Below are 20,218 nucleotides of genomic sequence, written 5' to 3' on the forward strand. Positions count from 1 at the left end.
TTATAGTGTAATTTGAAATACAGGACATCTCTCTAAGGCATGGAAGAATCATATAATCATAGAATAGTAGAGTTTGAAGGGGCCTAAAAGGCCATCGAGTCCAACCCCCTGCTCAATGCAGGAATCCACCTTAAAGCATCCCTGACAGATGGTTGTCCAGCTGCCTCTTGAAGGCCTCTAGTGTGGGAGAGCCCACAACCTCCCTAGGTAACTGGTTCCATTGTCATACTGCTCTAACAGTCAAGAAGTTTTTCCTGATGTCCAGCCGGAATCTGACTTCCTGTAACTTGAGCTCGTTATTCCATGTCCTGCACTCTGGGATGATGGAGAAGAGATCCTGGCCCTCCTCTGTGTGACAACCTTTAAAGTATTTGAAGAGTGCTATCATGTCTCCCCTCAATCTTCTCTTCTCCAGGCTAAACATGTCCAGTTCTTTCAGTCTCTCTTCATAGGGCTTTGTTTCCAGACCCCTGATCATCCTGGTTGCCTTCCTCTGAACACGCTCCAGCTTGTCTGCGTCCTTCTTGAATTGTGGGGCCCAGAACTTGACACAATACTCTTGATGAGGCCTAACTAGGGCCGAATAGAGAGGAACCAGTACCTCACGTGATTTGGAAGCTATACTTCTATTAATGCAGCCCAAAATAGCATTTGCCTTTCTTGCAGCCATATGTACCTGCCTGTTCAGTCAGCTGCCCTGGTGCTGATTGCTGATGGGTGAAAGCAGTCCTTCTGGCTCTTTATCTTTAATCTGGACATGGGCAGGGCTGCCTTCGAATACAGGGCAGCCCCACCCTAACAGAGGACTGTCCTCGGTAAACAGACAGTCTCTGTTCTTTGCTCTGGAAAAGTAGCATGTCAGCACTTTAAATAAACGTTTAAAAGGTTTATTTTGCAACGTTTATTTTCTTTGACACCATGGGCACAATGTAGTCCCGTTTCTTAGCACTCATTAAGGAGGAAAAGACAGAATAACCTTGCAATGTCTTTTGACTAGTAGTGCTAGAAGCCCTCTGTCTGAAAGCACCCAATGTACCACCCCCACACCACAAACATACAGTTCTGCAGGTTAGAAGCAGGAGCAAGCTATACATGATTGCCCTGACTGACTGATCATTTATTATGGCTCCCACACACACATACGCATAGGGCTTTTGTACACAGAGGCTTTTTATCATTCACTTTTTCCAGGGCTTCTGCTTCCAGATTCTTTGCTGGATTAAGATCAAACCTTTGCAAGCATTTCTTCCATTTTTCCTGGAAGTTTATCTGCAAGTTTTATGTGTTTCGTTATACAGCCACTAGATGATGGTGTGGCACAGCACAACTTCCTTTTTACACAGAGAAATTCAACTTGTGATACTTAAATAGCCCATTATCCCCTAGCTTAAAAAAATGGGGGTAAAGGTCAGAAATAACAAGACAGGCCCTGGAGCCTGATGACATCATGTAAAGGACCCACAAGCTTCCATGAGTAACCAATCTCGATCGCAGGATAAAAGTTTCATGTAGAGAGGCTCACAATTTCTGGAGCAGTTTTGAACTTTAAAATACATTTTGTTTAATACTTAATTGATAAGGTGACACATGGAAAGGAAAACACAAAGGATGTGCAAAACAGACAGCAATGCCAGCATTTGACTCATTGGTATGCATATCTTCAATTTTAGTTGTAAAACTGAGCATATATAGCAGTTGAATAATTCCCTGTGGGCTTTGCCCCCCTCCCCCCGCCCCATAACTCCATTACAATCAGTGGAAATGGCTTGGGATAAATAACTTTTGCTGTGTTGTGCCATGAAAAACTAATTAATGAGGAGCCAAAACCACAGTGAAATTGGCACAACAAGAATGTAGGTTCCAGTTCTGTGGAGCTGAAGATGTGAAGTGATTGTGTGAGTGTGAAGATCTGTCACAGAGCAGTTCCATGTAGAATCCGATGCATCCTTGAAGCAGCCTGGGAATCACTTCAGCTTATGCCCAGCCCATAACACACCTGTATCACTGTGGTGTCTCCAGAAGCAAGCTGGATGCATTGACCAAACTCTCCTCAAACCAGCTAAGCCACAAACACATTAGTTTCTTGAGAGTAGACCTGACACAACCATACAGTGGTCTTCTTTCTTTTGAAGATTTGGATCATGATGTTCTAGGTGAACTGGAGCCATATGTAGATACAGCTTAGGCATGATAATACTTGATTATTATGCATCCTACTTAATATTTTTCTTCGTTACAATACATATTTGAATGTCCACAACATTTCTTTCCTTTTCTTTTCTGAGAGGGACTACACAGACATTTTGTATTTACATTTACATTTTGTAGTGGCAGTTAACCAGATAGAAAGAAAACCTGAAAGTAAACAGTGTTTCTAAGGGATTTGCAAAGTTAGTAAACTCCAAATATTTCAGGTTTACAGAACGCATAGCTGTAAAGAATGTTGTTGGAACATTGCTATGAGTATTGTATACTTTGTAGACTATAGGACTGCCATGAAAGTGGGGAGTCTGATATCTTATACAGCATTGGCATCCAGAGATCCTCATCTCAAATGCTTTGAAGGAAATTTTTCAGATTGTTTGCTTGTGGAAAAAAGCCGGAAAATACATTAACAGCGATGTTTTAGCAAAGCAGGGTTTTATTGGGCTTGTAATAACTAGGGATGGAAGACCACCAACTGTTCAAGTTAAACACTTGAAAAATAATGATTTTTTTTTTTTTTAGTGTTTGGTTGTAATACTTGAGCTGCTCAATTCCTCCCCACCTCCATTGCTCCTTGCCAGTTGACCCCCTTCCCCAAAGGGGATAGAAAATCCTCATCTTGGGGAAAGGAGGAAACAGTCGAACCATAGAATTGTAGAGTTGGAAGAGGCCTATAAGGCCATCTTCCAACTACTGGTCAATGCAGGAGTTCACCTTAAAGCATCCCTGCCGATTTACTGGATTAATGTGATCTTTATATTTTACTTTTATTATTTTGTCCTGACAAATCTGTATAGAGACAGTGGTTCATATTTCTACTCACCAGCCCAGTTCTGGTTAGCAGTGCCTACAGTCAGCACAGATTCAGCACCACTTTGGGTCTTTGTGGTAGCATACCATTTACTGTCTACATCCTTAATAGAGCTTCCTCTTTGGACCTGCCAGGTGACTTTGTCATAATTGCTCACATCACTAGTGCACCGTAGAGAGAAATTGTACCCCTCAGAAACATTGCTACTAGGGCTAGAAGAGATGGTTACTTTTGCTGGTGAAACATAAAATGAAGAAATGTTATTTGGGATTTGATCGTGACAACAGCTTTACAGGTAAGGCTTATTAGAGCAGCTACACCACATTCTTTCTCCATATATAGATCAGTTCTGATCGAGTGATGTGGAGCATAATCTGCACTAGAATGACCACATTCCACTTCTTGATTTGTTTTTTAAATTAATACTTCAATAAAGAGGTAAAACCTTTCTATGATCCAGCTGGACGTAAGATCATATCTGCCCCAATTTACATCCAAAACTGCTCATTTTTGGAGGGAGCTTTTATCCTTTACTTTACTTTGCTGATTCAAAGTATCAGCAATTCACCCCATTAGAGCAAACTGCCAGGGAACATAGCAGATCTCTATTTTTCCTAAACTGGAGATGCATCAGCTGTGCATCAGCAAAGTAAAAGATAAAAGCTCCCTCCACAAATGTGTAGATATCTCCTGCCTTGGATAACTTGGGTTTTTTGCTTCTTCTCAGAACAGTTCTAAATTTAAATGAATTGTTGAACTACCAGTGTTACACTGTCATATATGATCACTTTGAATATTAGGTATTATGCCCATTGTGTTCTCTGTGTTGTTATGATGCAGTATATCAACTGCTGCCCATGCACCAACAAGACCCACATTGCCAGTGCAACACTATTGTCATGGTTGTTACTTTATATTCTTGAACCACTTTGAGCACAATGTATTTGTGAAACATGCAATATATAGACTCTGACTATGGCTATAAGATATGGTTGACGTAATTGTGAGTTGAGATGTAGCATAAATCTTAAGAACAAAACAAGAATTTGTTTATTATTCTGATGTTTTCTTCTTTTCAAGGGTACAAAGCCAATGCACATGAATACACAATTCAAAATTTGATCTCAAAAGTTCAAGAAGCCACAGGAAATATACACCTGCTTGTGAAGCACTCCATGGACATATGGTCAAGTAGCTTATAAAATACTACCTGGATCTTCAACAACTGCAGAAACAAGAAAAAGAAGAGGAAACAGAATGTGTCATTAGACGTATCTGTATAAGTCAGGGATCACATTACTAAGAACTACTTTTGCCACTCGTCAAGACATCTTCACTCCAGTCTAGTAAAGAGAGACATTTATGTGAAAACAGGCCTCCATGCTGATGTCGATGTGCGCCTGTAGAGCTAGAGGATGTTTACCCTCTACCCTACAGCATTGAAAGCCAAACGTTTCCCAGATTTACTCCAGGCACATGTGGGCTCAACCCTAATTGCATTTGGTAGAACATCTCAGACCAAATGCCAAAGGGCAGTGCTGGTTTACATGTGCACATTCACCACGTTATCATTATAGCATGTGCAATTCATTCATCCTTTGATCACTGCAGGTACAACTGATCAAACGCTCCACACTCTGCTCCTTGGTGATTTCAGCATCCATATGGATAATCCCACTGACCCAGCAGCTTTCCATCTTCTCTCCTTCATTGCTTTCTTTGGTTTTCCCATGCACTGCCTTGAGCACTTTCTTGATACTGTCTTCACCGAGAACTGCTGGCGGAATTCCCTCTGCTTGATCACCACCTTATCTATTTCAACACTGTACACAATCCCCCCTCCTCATTGTGACCCCGCTTTTTCCATTACCAGCATTGTCCTTCCCTCCCTCTCCTTTGCCGCTTCTCTCTGCTCTGTGGACTCCCCATGCTTTCATGCTGCTGACCAAGGCAAGCTACTGGTTTTAGCACCATGGAGAGCTCCAAGTGAGCCACTTCCTCTGACCATGCCTAGAATTTGAGAGAAGCCCTTTATGCCTCCAGGTCCAGACCACCCTTCTCAAGCTCTACCCCTTCCCTGAGAAATGGAAGGCCCTAAAAAGGAAACGTTTCTGACTTGGAGCCTAGCAGCATTCCTCCTCCCCCCCCCTGTGGATTTCCCCAGGCTCTTTGCTGTTGTTGATGGGCCAAATTTGGGGTGTGGGTCCATAGCATAGACGGGTCAATTACTTGTGGGGGGTGATGAGGGTACCGATTCTGGAGGTACTGCTTCAAGGTTTCCTGGATCTGACAGGCTACGGCTCAGATGTAGCCATAAAGCCAGCACCCAGATTGATTTCTATGCCATGTGAAAGTCCTCATAGCTGAGCAATCCCCTTCACTCCAACCGAGTGACCAACTGCCTCTCTGCTCTCTCTGCTTGGAGGCGCTGTCATCATCTCAAACTCGGTATGTCCAAGACTGAACTTCTTTCCTTTCCTCCCAAGCCCTCCTCTCTCCATACACCCTGCATCGACAGTCTTGCCATTCACCCTGTTGAACAGGTACATCTCTCTCTCTCTCTTCACCCCCCCCCTCCATGGTTAGTCTGGGGACAAGTCATATCACTTCTCCCTTTACAATAGGGATGGGCAACATCAGAAGGTCTGGGGAACAATTTCCAACATCTGAACCCCACCGGAGACAGCAGCCTCACTGCCTCCCGACCCACCCCACCCCCAAATAAATGGATGCCACTGAATTTTGGCAGCAATTCATCAGACACACCCAAACATGTTCCCAGAAGCCTGGGGGAGCAAGGATTTGCATTAAAACAAGGTGCATGCTCCATACATACATTGCTTTAAAGTAAAATACAGCTTTTTTCTTCTTTTTCTTTCTTTTTCTTTCTTTACCACTGCTGCCATTTAGCTACAATTTGGCAGGAATGACTACAATGTGGGGAGCAGTGGGGGTTAGAAAAGTGACTGGATATTTTTTCCACTTTCTAAGGGTTAATTTGAAGATACATTAAAGAAACCTGATTTACTGAGGAAAGATGCTCAGACTTTTCTTAATGTATCTTAACAAAAGCTAGCTTTGAACTTTATTTTAACTTTTGTAATTTATATTTATATGTTTTAATTGTACAAGTTTTAATCTTGCAAACTGCCTTGAGTCCCAGTACTGGGGAAAAGGCAGGAAATAATAATAATAATAATAATAATAATAATAATAATAATAATAATAAAATTAAAACAAAATTGGTCCAGCTCTGATAAATTTTCTAACTAATCTGAATATCCTATATCACCCTTGCATATCCTGGCATATTACATGACACTCTACCTTCAAAATTTGCAAAGATGATCAATTCATCATTTCTTAGGAAATTCTTCCGATGCAATTCACTGTGTGGTAGGATGTAGTTCCAGCCCCAGAATGGGCCTATGTAATTATTATAGAAGGTATCAAAAGACCCAGTAATGGAAGGTTTATCCCAAAATAGTGTGCCATCTATGATGCAAAAAACAAACAAATTCATTATTTAATTGAATAAATCAATACATTAACCATGTGCACTGAGATTAACTTTCAGCATGTGGACAAGGATTTCAGATTCAAATAATGATGCTTAGCCTTTGAACAGCCCAATACAATTGACAAAGGGAGTAGCCTTTCAGTATGTCTTAGGATGAGATAATTGTTGTATTGCCTCATAATTTCACAAAATCTGTTTTTGAAGTGTGTTCTCATCTGGAGGCAAAACCTGAAACCTGGCTGCTAGAGCTAAAACTGGCCAGTTAGCCTTGAAAACAGAAATGAGCGAAATCCCCATCCCCTGCCCCCACACATCATCTCACCCAATTTTGGAACATACACTGACCAGGTTCAGACAATCAGTGGAGGAAACAAAAGTGGTGCACCTTCCCTTGCATGTGCCAGTCACATGTCTGGCATTTCTCTAATTTTTTGGCCCATCTTGTGGGTTGCCATGATATCTGAACTGGATGTGCAAGCATGGCAGGGTGGCTTCTAAACCCACCCTACAACCCATGGCTTGCAGTAGGTGTTGTTGGGGTGGGGGTAAGAACGCATTCCTGCTATGCTGCGCACCAGTTTTGGACAACACAGCGACCCAGATAATTAGGAAAATGCCACATGGGTAATTAAGGAAATGCCAGTCACATGAAGAAACAACCAATAGAATCATAGAATCATAGAATAGCAGAGTTGGAAGGGGCCTAAAAGGCCATCGAGTCCAACCCCCTGCTCAATGCAGGAATCCACCCTACAGCATACTTGACAGATGGCTGTCCAGCTGCCTCTTGAATGACTCTAGTGTGAGACAGCCCACAACCTCTCTTGGTAACTGGTTCCATTGTCGTACTGCTCTAACAGTCAGGAAGTTTTTCCTGATGTCCAGCCGGAATCTGACTTCCTATAACTTGAGCCCGTTATTCCGTGTCCTGAACTCTGGGATGATTGAGAAGAGATTCTGGCCCTCCTCTATGTGACAACCTTTAAAGTATTTGAAGAGTGCTATCATGTCTCCCCTCAATCTTCTCTTCTCCAGGCTAAACATACCCAGTTCTTTCAGTCTCTCTTCATAGGGCTTTGTTTCCAGACCCCTGATCATCCTGGTTGCCCTCCTCTGAACACGCTCCAGCTTGTCTGTGTCCTTCTTGAAGTATGGTGCCCAGAACTGGACACAATACTCTAGATGAGGCCTAGTACCTCATGTGATTCGGAAGCTATACTTCTATTAATGCAGCCCAAAATAGCATTTGCCTTTCTTGCAGCCATATTGCACTGTTGGCTCACATTCAGCTTGTGATCTACAACCATTCCAAGATCCTTCTCGTTTGTAATATTTCTGAGTGAGCCAAGTATCCCCCATCTTCTAATTGTGCATTTGGTTTCTATTTCCTAAATGTAGAACTTGGCATTTATCTCTATTAAATTTCATTCTGTTGTTTTCAGCCCAGCCCTCCAGCCTATCAAGATCACTTTGAAGTTTGTTTCTGTCTTCCAGGGTATTAGCTATCCCACCCAATTTTGTGTCATCTGCAAATTTGATCAGCGTTCCCTGAACCTCCTCATCCAAATCATTAATAAAAATGTTGAAGAGCACTGGGCCCAGGACTGAGCCCTGCGGTACCCCACTCATTGCTTCTCCCCAGTCTGAGAAGTTTCCATTGATAAGTACTCTTTGAGTCCGATTCTGTAGCCAACTGTGAATCCACCTAATAGTTGTTCCATCTAGCCACTTTTAGCTAGTTTGTTAATCAGAATGTCATGTGGTACTTTGTCAAAAGCTTTGCTGAAGTCAAGATATATGACGTCCACAGCATTCCCACAGTAAACAAGGGAGGTTACCATATCAAATAATGAGATCAAATTAGTCTGACAGGATTTGTTCCTGACAAATCCTTGTTGGCTTCTAGTAATCATTGCATTGATTTTAAGGTATTTACAGATTGTCTTCTTTATAATCTGCTCCAGAATTTTCCCAGTGATGGATGTCAGACTGACTGGTCTGTAGTTCCCAGGTTCCTCCTTTTTGCCGTTTTTGAAGGTAGGGACAACGTTAGCCCTCCTCCAGTCGTCCGGCACCTCACCCGTCTTCCATGATTTTGCAAAGATAATAGACAAAGGTTCTGAGAGTTCTTCTGCTAGCTCCTTCATTACTCTAGGATGCAGTTCATTGGGCCCTTTTCCTAGGGGGGTCATAGACCCGCTTTTGGGAGAAGACTGAGTCAAAGTAGGAATTGAGCACTTCAGCCTTTCTTTGTCATCTGTTATCAATTTGCCATCTTCATTAAGCAGTTGAACCACCATTTCTTTCCTCTGTCTTTTACTACTCACGTATCTGAAGAAAGCCTTTTTATTGCTTTTAGCAACCCTCGCTAATCTCAGCTCATTCTCAGCTTTAGCCTTCCTGACACCATTTCTGAACTTCTGTGCCACCTGTCTGTACTCTTCTTTTGTAGCCTGGCCTTCCTTCAACTTCCAATATATATCCTTTTTTTGTTTTCAGGTCATCTCTAAGCTTTTTGTGGAGCCACATTGGTTTCCTTTGTTGTCTTCTATCTTTTCTACTTGTTGGAATTGTTTGTAACTGTGCCTTTAAAATTTCCTTTTTTAAATACTCCCACCCATCTTGCACTCCTTTTCTCATTAGGCTCACTTGCCACGGGACCTTACTTATCATAGTTCTGAGTTTATTAAAATTAGCTTTCCTAAAATCCAGAGTACATGTATGGCTACACTCAACTTTTGTCTCCTTTATAATCAAGAATTCAAGTATGACATGGTCACGTAACTGCCACCATCCACTAAGTCATCCCTATTGGTCAATATCAAGTCAAGGATTGCCGATCCTCCAGTTCCTTCCTCCACTTTCTGTAGGAGAAAGTTATCACACACATGTCAGGAATTTCTTGGAAGGGCCGCTTTCGGCAGTATTTGTCTTCCAACAGATATCAGGGTAATTGAAGTCCCCCATCACTACTACATCACACTTCCTTGAAACACTGGCAATTTGTTTCTAAAAATTTTGCCCTCGTCTTCTCCTTGATTGGGTGGTCGGTAGTAGACTCCATTTATCATGTTCTTTTTATTCCTTGCCCCATTTATTTTAATACAGATGCTCTCAATGGGGCTCCCAGTCTGATCCGCCTGTATTTCTGTGCAGGGATAGGTATTTTTAACATATAGTGCAACTCCACCTCCCTTTCTATTTCTTCTGTTCTTTTTGAACAAGTTATTGTTCTCTTATTCCTTGGAAGGTGGACACTGGCCGTTCCTCTCACTTTTTCTTCCAAAAGTGCCACCAGCTTGCACTTGTTGCAAGTGTACGCCATGTTGATCTCAGGCAGGAACACGAACATTGCACACCCTTTGCAAGTCACCACCTCCAGAGAATCTTTTCCATACCTATTGTCTATTTCTGTTTTTCCCTCTCTCTGATTATAGTAGAATTGCCTGTGCTTTGTCCTGTCCTCTCTGAAGGTGCACAACTATATGAGAATGTCTTCAGAAAGAGAGAAAATATTTTTTTGTTTTGTTTTGTGGTTTTTGTGTGTGTTTACTTTTTTCTCCCCCCCCAGGAGACCTCCCCCTTGACCTCCACTGCAGAACTCCCCCTCTCAAAATCCTGTTTGCTCTTCCTGTTTTTTAGCTTCTAGTTCAGCTGGGCCAGCTGCTCTTCTCTGCTTCTGATCAGCTCCAAGTCAGGAAGCAGAAACTGTTGTTTCTTCCACTGATCATCGAAATGCAGCCACTGTCCTGGTGCATGGTCTATGTTGGGATGGAGGCAAGGAGCATGCAAACCTTTGATTCTCTGGGAACTCCAAGGCACTTATCAACAATGGCTACACCTATCTGGAACAGGAATTAGGGGCACTGTGGTCCAGTGGTTACTTTCCTACTTGGCAAGTCAGTTCCAAAAGGTGGTTCTGAGGGATTTTTTTTGGGCATGTTGTATATACTACAGGGTGCCACAAGTTCATTTTTTTTAATCTCCCATGCTACTTAACTTCTACAGTCGTGTGAAAAAGAAAGTACACGCTCTTGGAATTGTATGATTTTACATATCAGGACATAATAACAATCATCTGTTCCTTAGCAGGTCTAAAAATTAGGTAAATACAACCTCAGGTGAATAACAACGCATGACATATTACACCGTGTCATGATTTATTTAACAGAAATAAAGCCAAAATGGAGAAGCCATATGTGAAAAAGTAAGTACACCTTATGATTCAATAGCTTGTACAACCACCTTTTGCAGCTATAACTTGAAGTAATCGTTTTCTGTATGACTTTATCAGTCTCTCACATCGTTGTGGAGGAATTTTGGCCCACTCTTCTTTACAACACTGCTTCAGTTCATTGAGGTTTGGGGGCATTTGTTTATGCACAGCTCTCTTAAGGTCCCGCCACAGCATTTCAATCGGGTTGAGGTCTGCACTTTGACTGGGCCGTTGCAACACCTTGATTCTTTTCTTTTTCAGCATTCTGTTGTATTATTATTATTATTATTATTATTATTATTATTTATTTATATAGCACCATCAGTGTACATGGTGCTGTACAGAGTAAAACAGTAGATAGCAAGACCCTGCCGCATAGGCTTACAATCTAATAAAATCATAGTAAAACAATAAGGAGGGGAAGAGAATGCAAACAGGTACAGGGTAAGGTAAGCAGGTGTGCTTGGGATCATTGCCCTGTTGCATGACCCAATTTCGGCCAAGCTTTAGCTGTCGGACAGATGGCCTCACATTTGACTCTAGAATGCTTTGGTATACAGAGGAGTTCATAAGAATCGACTCAATGACTGCAAGGTTCCCAGGTCCTGTGGCTGCAAAACAAGCCCAAGTCATCATCCCTCCACCACCGTGCTTGACAGTTGGTATGAGGTGTTTGTGCTGATATGCTGTGTTTGGTTTTCGCCAAATGTGGCGCTGTGCATTATGGCCAAACTTCTCCACTTTGGTCTCGTCTGTCCAAAGGACATTGTTCCAGAAGTCTTGTGGTTTGTTCAGATGCAACTTTGCAAACCTAAGCCGTGCTGCCACGTTCTTTTTAGAGAGAAGAGGCTTTCTCCTGGCAACCTTCCAAACAAACCATACTTGTTCAGTCTTTTTCTAATTGTACTGTCATGAACTTTAACATTTAACATGCTCACTGAGGCCTGTAGAGTCTGAGATGTAACTCTTGGGGGTTTTGCAATTTCTCTGAGCACTGCACGGTCTGACCTTGGGGTGATTTTGCTGGGACGTCCTCTCCTGGGAAGATTGGCAACAGTCTTGAATGTTTTCCTTTTTTTTATTTACCACAAATTAAAACATCTTACAAAAAAGAAACAACAACACAACATACTACATACATTTTGAATAAATGTTGAATACATATATATTGAGTAAATATTAACTATAACCTATCCTATCATACAATATAATCATTCTTAACATATAAGTGCACCCCCCACCTCGGGATCTATTCCTGCTTCCAAAATCTCATACTTTCTTCCACTGGCGGTTTCCCACTTCCCTTAGAAAACACAAATATTAGGAACTGCTTCCAAATTCCTTCAAACTCATTTATTTTAGTTATACCTTTCCTCCACTTAATATTACAAGTCAATTTATCATTAATAGCTATATCCCAAACTTCTCTATACCATTCTTCAATAGAACATTCCCCCTGAATCTTCCAGTTCCTAGCTACCATCAATCGTGCTGCAGTCAGCAAACTCGATATCAATTCTTTAGTTTCTTTTCCACATTTTAAATCTTCAAATAGTGACAGTAATGCAATTTTTGGTGTTTGTTCTATTTTCATTCCCACTATTTCTTCAGTTTCAAAAAACACCATCTTCCATAATCTTTGTACATATTTGCATTCCCACCACATATGTAAAAACGTTCCTTTTTCCCCACAACCTCTCCAACAATTTGCTGAATGCTGATTATTTATCTTATTCAATCTAATCGGGGTTAGGTACCACCTCCACAAAATTTTAAAGTAATTCTCTTTTATTCTCACTGACATACTTCTCAACACTCTTTGTTTCCACAGTCCCTCCCAGCTCTGTCGCCCTATTTGTACCTTCAAATCTGTCTCCCATACCATTTTTCCTGAACTGTCCATTAGCCCTTTTTCTAACAATATTTTATATATTTCGCTCATTAACCCTTTTAAGACTAAACTTCCTCCTTTACATTTTTCCTTTTTAACTATTAACTCCTCAAACTTCGCCATTTCTCTACAAACTCTATTTTCTTTAATCCACTTTTTATTCCACTGTTCTAATTGCCTATACTCTAACCAAGATAATTTTTTCTCCTTTAACAGCTCTTCCATATCTTCTCTTGTATTTATATCTCTTAACCAATCCTTTAATTTCATTTTATTTTTCTCTTTTAATATTTTACTTAATCTACCCTTCAGTTCCTCTGGGAAATTCTTTAACATTATTACTGGTGACAAGGGAGAGTTGCTCGGAAGCAGCTTCCCTTTAACTTTACTCCAAATTTCCCATTGATACCTCAGGAGTGGATTGTCTATACTTTCAACCCACTTTCTCCCTCCTTCCTTAAAAAAAACATTTTCCAAACTCATCTCTACATAACAAGTAATTTTATCCTCCATCCAATCTAAATCTCCTACTCCTATAATTGCTTCTACAATATGTCTTAACCTGTTTGCTACATAGTATAATTTTATATTTGGGAGACCCAATCCTCCCTTTTTTTGGCTAAAATACCATTTATTCTTATTTACCCTCGCTTTCTCCATTACAATATTTGTTAATAATATTTTGCCAACTTTTTATCTCAACTTCTGAAATTTTTATTGGTAACATCCTAAACACAAAATTAATCTTTGCTAAAATCTTCATTTTTATTAATGCTATTCTTCCAAACCAGGATAAATTTAGTCTTTTATATTTTTCCAATTTTTCTAATACCTCTTTTTTTAACCTCGTTAAGTTCTCCTTTTCTAAATTATCTAAATTTTTTGTAATTTTAATTCCCAAATATCTAATCTGTTCCTTAACTCTCATTTCTATTCCCTTTCGTTACCATTCCTTTTCTTCCTTCTTAGTGTAATTAAACAAAATCATCTCTGATTTGGACCAATTTATTCTTAATCCTGTAGCTTCTTCAAATTCTCTCAATTGTTGTTTAATTCTATCTATTTTTCTTATTGGATTCTTAATAGTCAATAGGGTGTCATCCGCAAACATATTCAATTTTATTTTCCTTTCATCTCCAATTCCTTCTATCTCTCCATCATCTCTTATTGCGTTCGCCAATACTTCCGTAACCATTACAAACAGGACCGGCGAGAGCGGACATCCTTGTCTTGTACCTCTGGCTAGTCGTATCTTATCAGTGAGTCCATCGTTTACCACCAGTACAGCTGTATTTTGGGAATATAACTGTTCTATTATATTTTTAAATTTATTTCCAAATCCCATTTTATCTACAATAATCTTTAATGCCTGCCAGCTCACACAATCAAAAGCCTTAAAAATATCCAATGCCAAAATTCCTGCCTTGATCTTTGATTTTTTTATCGCGTGTATTACATTTAAAACTCTTCCCACTAAACTATGCATCTGTCTCCCCGCCACAAATCCACATTGATCTTCTCCTATATATTCTGATATAAATTTATTTAACCGTTTCGCCAAAATAGATGAAAATTTTTTAGCATCTTGATTTATTAATGAAATAGGTCTATATGAATCAGGGATAGTCAAATCTTTATCTGGTTTTGGAATTAATATTATCAATGAGTGTTCCCATGATTCTGGTATCTTCTCTCCTTGTAATATAGCGTTGTAAAGTTTCAATAATTTTGGAACTAAAAACTCCTTAAAAACCTTATAATATTCTGATCCTAAACCATCTGCTCCCGGTGATTTACCCACTTTCAAATTATCAATTACATCTTCAACTTCTCTTTGAGTTATTACCTTCTCCATTTGCTCTTTATGTACTATTTTTATTCCCTTCTTTATATACCTTCCTATATAGTCCTCCAACTTCTTTTTTTGAATTTCTTTACCCTTATATAATTCCTGATAAAATTTCTGAAATTTTTTAATTTTATCCTTCATTGTATGACAATAATTCCCTTGATTATCCTTCAATGCTCCTATCCCATTTCTCGCTTTTTCCTTTTGTGTGAGTCTGGCAAGCAATCTAGAATTCTTATTACTATTTTCAAAATACTCCCTTTTCATATACATTAATTTTTTTGAACTTCCTCTAAATTTAAATTTTCTAATTGTTTCTTCTTATCTTGTATTTCTATTAATTTATATTTATTTTTACCCTGCCAATATTCTTCCTCCAAACCCCTTTCTATTTCTAACTTCTCCTGCTCTGCATGCTGTTGTCTTTTTAAGTTACACATTTCTCTAATACAGATTCCTCTTACTACAGCCTTCATGGTGTCCCAAACGACTGACCCAGCTGTTCCTCCCTTTTCATTAATTTCCCAGGACTCTGACAATTCCCTCTGAATTTTTTCTACCACTTTATTATATTTCAATATTTTTGTATTCATTTTCCACCTGTATGCTTCTTTATAATTCTTCTTAATTGCAAATTCTAAACTTAACAATGCGTGATCTGTTACCTTTATTACCCCCATTTCCATTTTACAAATCTTAGTTGCAAAATCTTTTGAGACAAATATATGATCTATCCTGGAGTATGTATGCTGAACTGGGGAGTAATATGAAAACCCAGGCTTGGCCCCATTAAGTAGACGCCAAGAATCCACATAATCATTTTCTTTTACTAATTTATTCAATATAGTGATATCATTCCTCTTTTCAACGTTAGTGGGGTTTGACCTGTCCCATCTATTATCCATAACCATATTAAAATCCCCAGCTAAAATAACATACCCCTCCTTGAATTCTTCTATTTCTTTAAATAATTTTATAAAAAACTCTCTATGTCTTTCATTTGGGGCATAAACATTAATTAATGTATATACCTTTCCTTCAATTTTACCTTTTATCATAAGATATCTACCACTATCATCCTTTTTTATGGTTTCTAATATAAATCCACTTTTTTTTTAAATCAAAGTGGCCACTCCATTTTTTTTTAAGTCCCCAATGACTTTTCATAATAAGCTAACCACTTTGTCCTTATCATATTTACATTTTCGTACCCTTGATGTGTTTCTTCCATCATAATAATGTCAGATCCTTCCTTATTAAACATTTGTTCTATTCTCCTCCTTTTCACGACTGCCCCCAAACCTTTAACATTGAGTGTTGATACTTTTATTTTTTTATCCATATTCGCCCTTTTGATGTCTCTTCCGATCCCTTGTGCTCTGTAACTCAAATTCACATACATAAAAACACAAACACCATAACAAAACCCTGAAACCCCTTACTCTAACCCACACCATCCCCCCTTCCCCCCCACCCCTCCCCCCACCTCTTCCCCCCCCAAATCCCCGTAAGTCTAACACTCCAGCCATCTACTTTAGGGGGAGGGGGGAAGCAGTGCTGCGCCTGGCCGGCAAGGTCTCTATGATTAACATTTCTATCTACAATTATCTCATAATGCAGTTAACAATTCTATTACATCCCAGATGCCCCAGCCTCACTTCCCCCCCGCCTATTTCAATCACACTTGCTTCCTCATACAGACCCAAGCTCTTCAGCAACTCCTTTCCCTGATCTAAAGAGGTTACTCTGTGCTCTCCCCCACCATATGTAAATCTTAAAAATACAGGAAAACCCCAAGCATATTTTATTGTTTTCTTCACTAATATTTCTGTTATCGGCTTGACACTGCGTCTCCAATTCAATGTGTGCTGACAAAGATCATTATAAATTTGCACTGATTTGCCTTTATACTGTAGCAGGGCCATAGATCTCAATTTCTTCATAACTTGCTCTTTTTTGTAATAGTTGCCAAATTTCACCAAAATATCTCTGGTAGCTCCTCTATAATTTTGTCCCCCCACTCTGTGGACTCGGTCCAGATCACAGTCCTCTAATTCCAAATCAGGCATCATCTCTTTGAACCACTGCAGAATTATATCTCGCAAATTTTCTCCTTGAACTTGAATTAAATGTTTTATACGAAGTGATGAACGACGATTTTTATCTTAATTCATGGTCCTGGAATTGCACATTGGACGGTTTTTCAAAAGCCTCCTGTCTCTTCTCGATCAGGTCTGCTCCTGCCTCCAAATCCTTTATACTCTTGACGTTCTGTGCTATTTTATCAGCCAACACAATCATCCGCTTATCTAAGTTTTCCGTTTGCTGGTCCATTTTTTAAAAAATGATTACATTGTTTTCTGCAATAACACTCTTGATTTCAGCTAAGGTGGCTGGCTGGCTGCCAGCTGATTTTCCACCTTCCGCCATTTTAGTATCTTCTGCTGCTGTGTCTGTATCTCACTGCTCTTCTTCCGAAGCCAATTTTTCCAAATGAGGGAGGTTGTGATTACTGGGTCGTTTCCTTGACCACGTAACTTTTGCAATTTCCGTTTTAATTTTTCTTTTTATATTCGACATAGGGCATAAATCTCTTTCTTAAGTCCTGGCTCCCCGTCTTGCCCAGGCTATTTTTATCTCTCTGTGCTTTTCAATACTTAATAACTCTTTCTTCTCTGCAGGGGGCGGGGAATTTCGCCATATATCAAGACAGCATTCGCTGGGGGAGATCGAACAACCATAAAACACAGTACCAACAGTATCAAGCAGTCGTCTCCCCTCCCCAAATGCTGCAAGTGCTCCAAATGCTGCAGTCCATTCCCCCCCCCCTATAATCTCAAATTAGCACACCGTCCGTCAGTCTATGCCTGGGTTGCTTTCACTCTGTAAAGCCGGTAATTAACAGCTCTTCGCTTTCCAATAAAAAGTGAGATTCGCCATAAATCAAGTCCGCGTCTCTAACAATAACAAGCAATTAACTGCCGTGCACTTCCCAGCACACAGCAGTCTCTTTCACTTTCAGCTAGAGACGTTATTCAGCTCTCCAACCGCTTCAAATTTCTCACTTTTAAATCATTTCAACTTTACACCATTATCAGCAACATCAACAATTAATATTCATAGTCCTTTTCCATCGTGTTCCTTTGAAATTTATGCCCTTTTAAAAGGAGATAATTGACTTTTCCGGCGTGGCCGGTTAGAAAGTTAAGAAACTCTTACCAGCTCCATGGCCGCCAAGCTCCGCCCCCCGTCTTGAATGTTTTCCACTTTTGAATCATCTTTCTCACTGTAGAATGATGGACTTTAAATTGTTTGGAAATGGCCTTATAACCCTTCCCAGATTGATGGACTGCAGCAATTGCTTCTCTAAGATCACTACTGATGTCTTTCCTCCTTGGCATTGTGTTAACACACTCCTGGCTGCTCCAGACCAGCAAACTGAATAAACTTTGGCTTATATAGAGGTGGTCATACTTGCTGATGATCAATTAATCATGGGCATTTGATTAGCAGCACCTGTCTGCTACTTAGCATCTCAATTCCTATGGAAGCAGTAAGAGTGTACTTACTTTTTCACACATGGTTTCTCCATTTTGGCTTTATTTCTGTTAAACAAATCATGACACGGTGTAATATGTCATGTGTTGTTGTTCATCTGAGGTTGTATGTACCTAATTTTTAGACCTGCTAAGGAACAGATGATTGTTATTATGTCCTGATATGTAAAATTATACAGTTCCAAGAGGGTGCACTTTCTTTTTCACACGACTGTATATGAAACTGCTGGGGACCTTAGTGAATTGTCATTAGTATGCTGATGGTATATTTTTTCTTTTCATCCAATTTCTGGACTACCATTGCTGGGTATATTGGGCAGGCACCTACTTGTTTTCTTGAAAATGTTTTTATGCACTCGGGCAACATTTGATTATTTTTTACTGCTCTTTATTGGCTGGTTTTGTCTTGCTCACCTTGGGTTTTGGTGCTTTTGGAGAATTTGCTGGTGTTGTAAGATATGCTGCACATAGACACAGGACTTTTGTGCCAACATGGCAGAATGAGGCTTGGTCTGATTTAGGCACAAATTTTCATCCCAGCAGCCTTATATTGTGCTGTTGCAGTGAAATCTGTGCAAAAGACTCAAATGACGCTGACATTATAGTCTGCTTTAACTGCGAAGGACTCGGATGACAGGGACTATGTCCTGCTGTGATTGCGGTTCTCCCCCCACCCCCATAGTGAAATATTTTGGTGTGGGGAAAGTCTGGTTCTTCTGGGCATGTGAAAACACATCACTCAAATGTCAACATGTGTTTTCATCCATCATTTTCAATGCACTGTACTGTGGGTGTGTTTTCAAGGGGGGCGGTACTGCTGATGAAGGAGAGGGGTGTGCAAATTCAAATCCTTTCCTTCTGCTGCTTCTGAGCTCCCCCACTCCATCCTGGCAGGGAAACAGGAATGGCTAAATCCCCCAGTTGAACAAGCAAAAAGCAGCAGCAATCCTCATCCACATACTATATATACAAATCAAGCAGACAGGACAGTGAGGGAGGAAAGGAAGGTGGTGGTGGGAGAGACTCTTTAGATCTCTGTGTGTGTTTAACCATTTTCCACTGCAAAGGAACAAGTTGTTCCTTAGGTCCTTAAGAGCCCTCTTCAAAGCAAGACAAGGCTGGTCAGTTTCACCCGAAATGTCTTGTCAGTTTCAAGTGAAGTCCTTTGGCTGCTTCTCAATCTGTGTGTGTGTTTGTGTGTCCTCTTCCATCCTACTTTGCCCCGTTCCCCTACCCACTCCTTGCTCTACCTGGGGGTGGGTCTCCTCCCAACATCACAGACACAGGCTGTGTGTCTCTCCCCTTATTGATTCTTCTCCCTAAAAACATGTGTTGCTCTTGTTCTTATTTGAATGGGAGTTGGTGGGGGAAGGACACAGATTGTACTTCCATTCCTTTGAGCATGTGAAGCTGAGTGGGGGATGGCAGGAGACACAAACAGGGGGAAGCAGAGATGGAAACGTTCAGAATGGGGGGGGCCTGCATCTCCACACCTTTTCTTTTCTTTTTTTTTAACAATGGGGGGGTCCAGTTTTTATTGGGAGCCCCCACATGGGAAAGGATGGCTTAATCCTCTCACTAACTGTGATTTCCCTCTCAATTTCTCTGTCATTGGAGGTCCTGGCGCTGCGTTTGAAGTCTCCTCCTCCATACACTGGGAGTTGAGATGACCACTTCCTACCTCACTTCACTCCCCCACCCCAGCCACCCACCCTGTTGTTTTTTCCCTTTTGAAAGTTGCAAAAATTAAGACTGCAATAGGGGAAGGCAACGGCAAACCACCCCGCTATAAGGCCTGCCAAGAAAACGTCAGCGAAAGCTGGCGTCCCTCCAAGAGTAAGTAATGACTCAGTGCTTGCATGAGAGGTTCTTTTCTTCCTCTGAGGGGCTCTAATTTGGAAATGCATTCTGTTCAAATCAATGGGATTGATTTACTGAGTAAGCATGCAGAAGAGTTGACTGCAGTCTTATGTAACATTCTACTTTGGTGTTCAGTAACAAGAGAAGCAAATCCCAATCCCTGTTATCAGAGGGGGAGTTGTCCCCACTTCAAACAACCAATAAACGGTAGGAGGAGGTACAAAGAAGATCTGGGGAGTGGGGATAACAACATTTGTGAGTGAACCTCAATGGATCTCCGCAATGCGCTACAGCAGAGGTGTAAGTTTA

General features: G+C 40.4%; 1 protein-coding gene across 1 annotated transcript in view; it reads right to left on the minus strand.

Annotated features, from left to right (window-relative positions):
• Window positions 1–4,187: 4,187 nt before the first annotated feature.
• LOC134391925 (meprin A subunit alpha-like) overlaps window positions 4,188–20,218 on the minus strand; it is a 62,286-nt gene continuing 46,255 nt past the window's right edge. Inside the window, exons 13-15 of the mRNA XM_063115848.1 lie at window positions 11,691–11,696; window positions 6,344–6,511; window positions 4,188–4,241 (exon numbers count right to left, since the gene is read on the minus strand). Of these exons, the coding sequence (XP_062971918.1) occupies window positions 4,213–4,241; window positions 6,344–6,511; window positions 11,691–11,696 (203 nt within the window). The 3' untranslated portion in view covers window positions 4,188–4,212. The remainder of the gene's footprint in view (window positions 4,242–6,343; window positions 6,512–11,690; window positions 11,697–20,218) is intronic.

Source organism: Elgaria multicarinata, chromosome 2 (assembly GCF_023053635.1).
Source record: "Elgaria multicarinata webbii isolate HBS135686 ecotype San Diego chromosome 2, rElgMul1.1.pri, whole genome shotgun sequence".
Classification (NCBI taxonomy): Eukaryota; Metazoa; Chordata; class Lepidosauria; order Squamata; family Anguidae; genus Elgaria; species Elgaria multicarinata.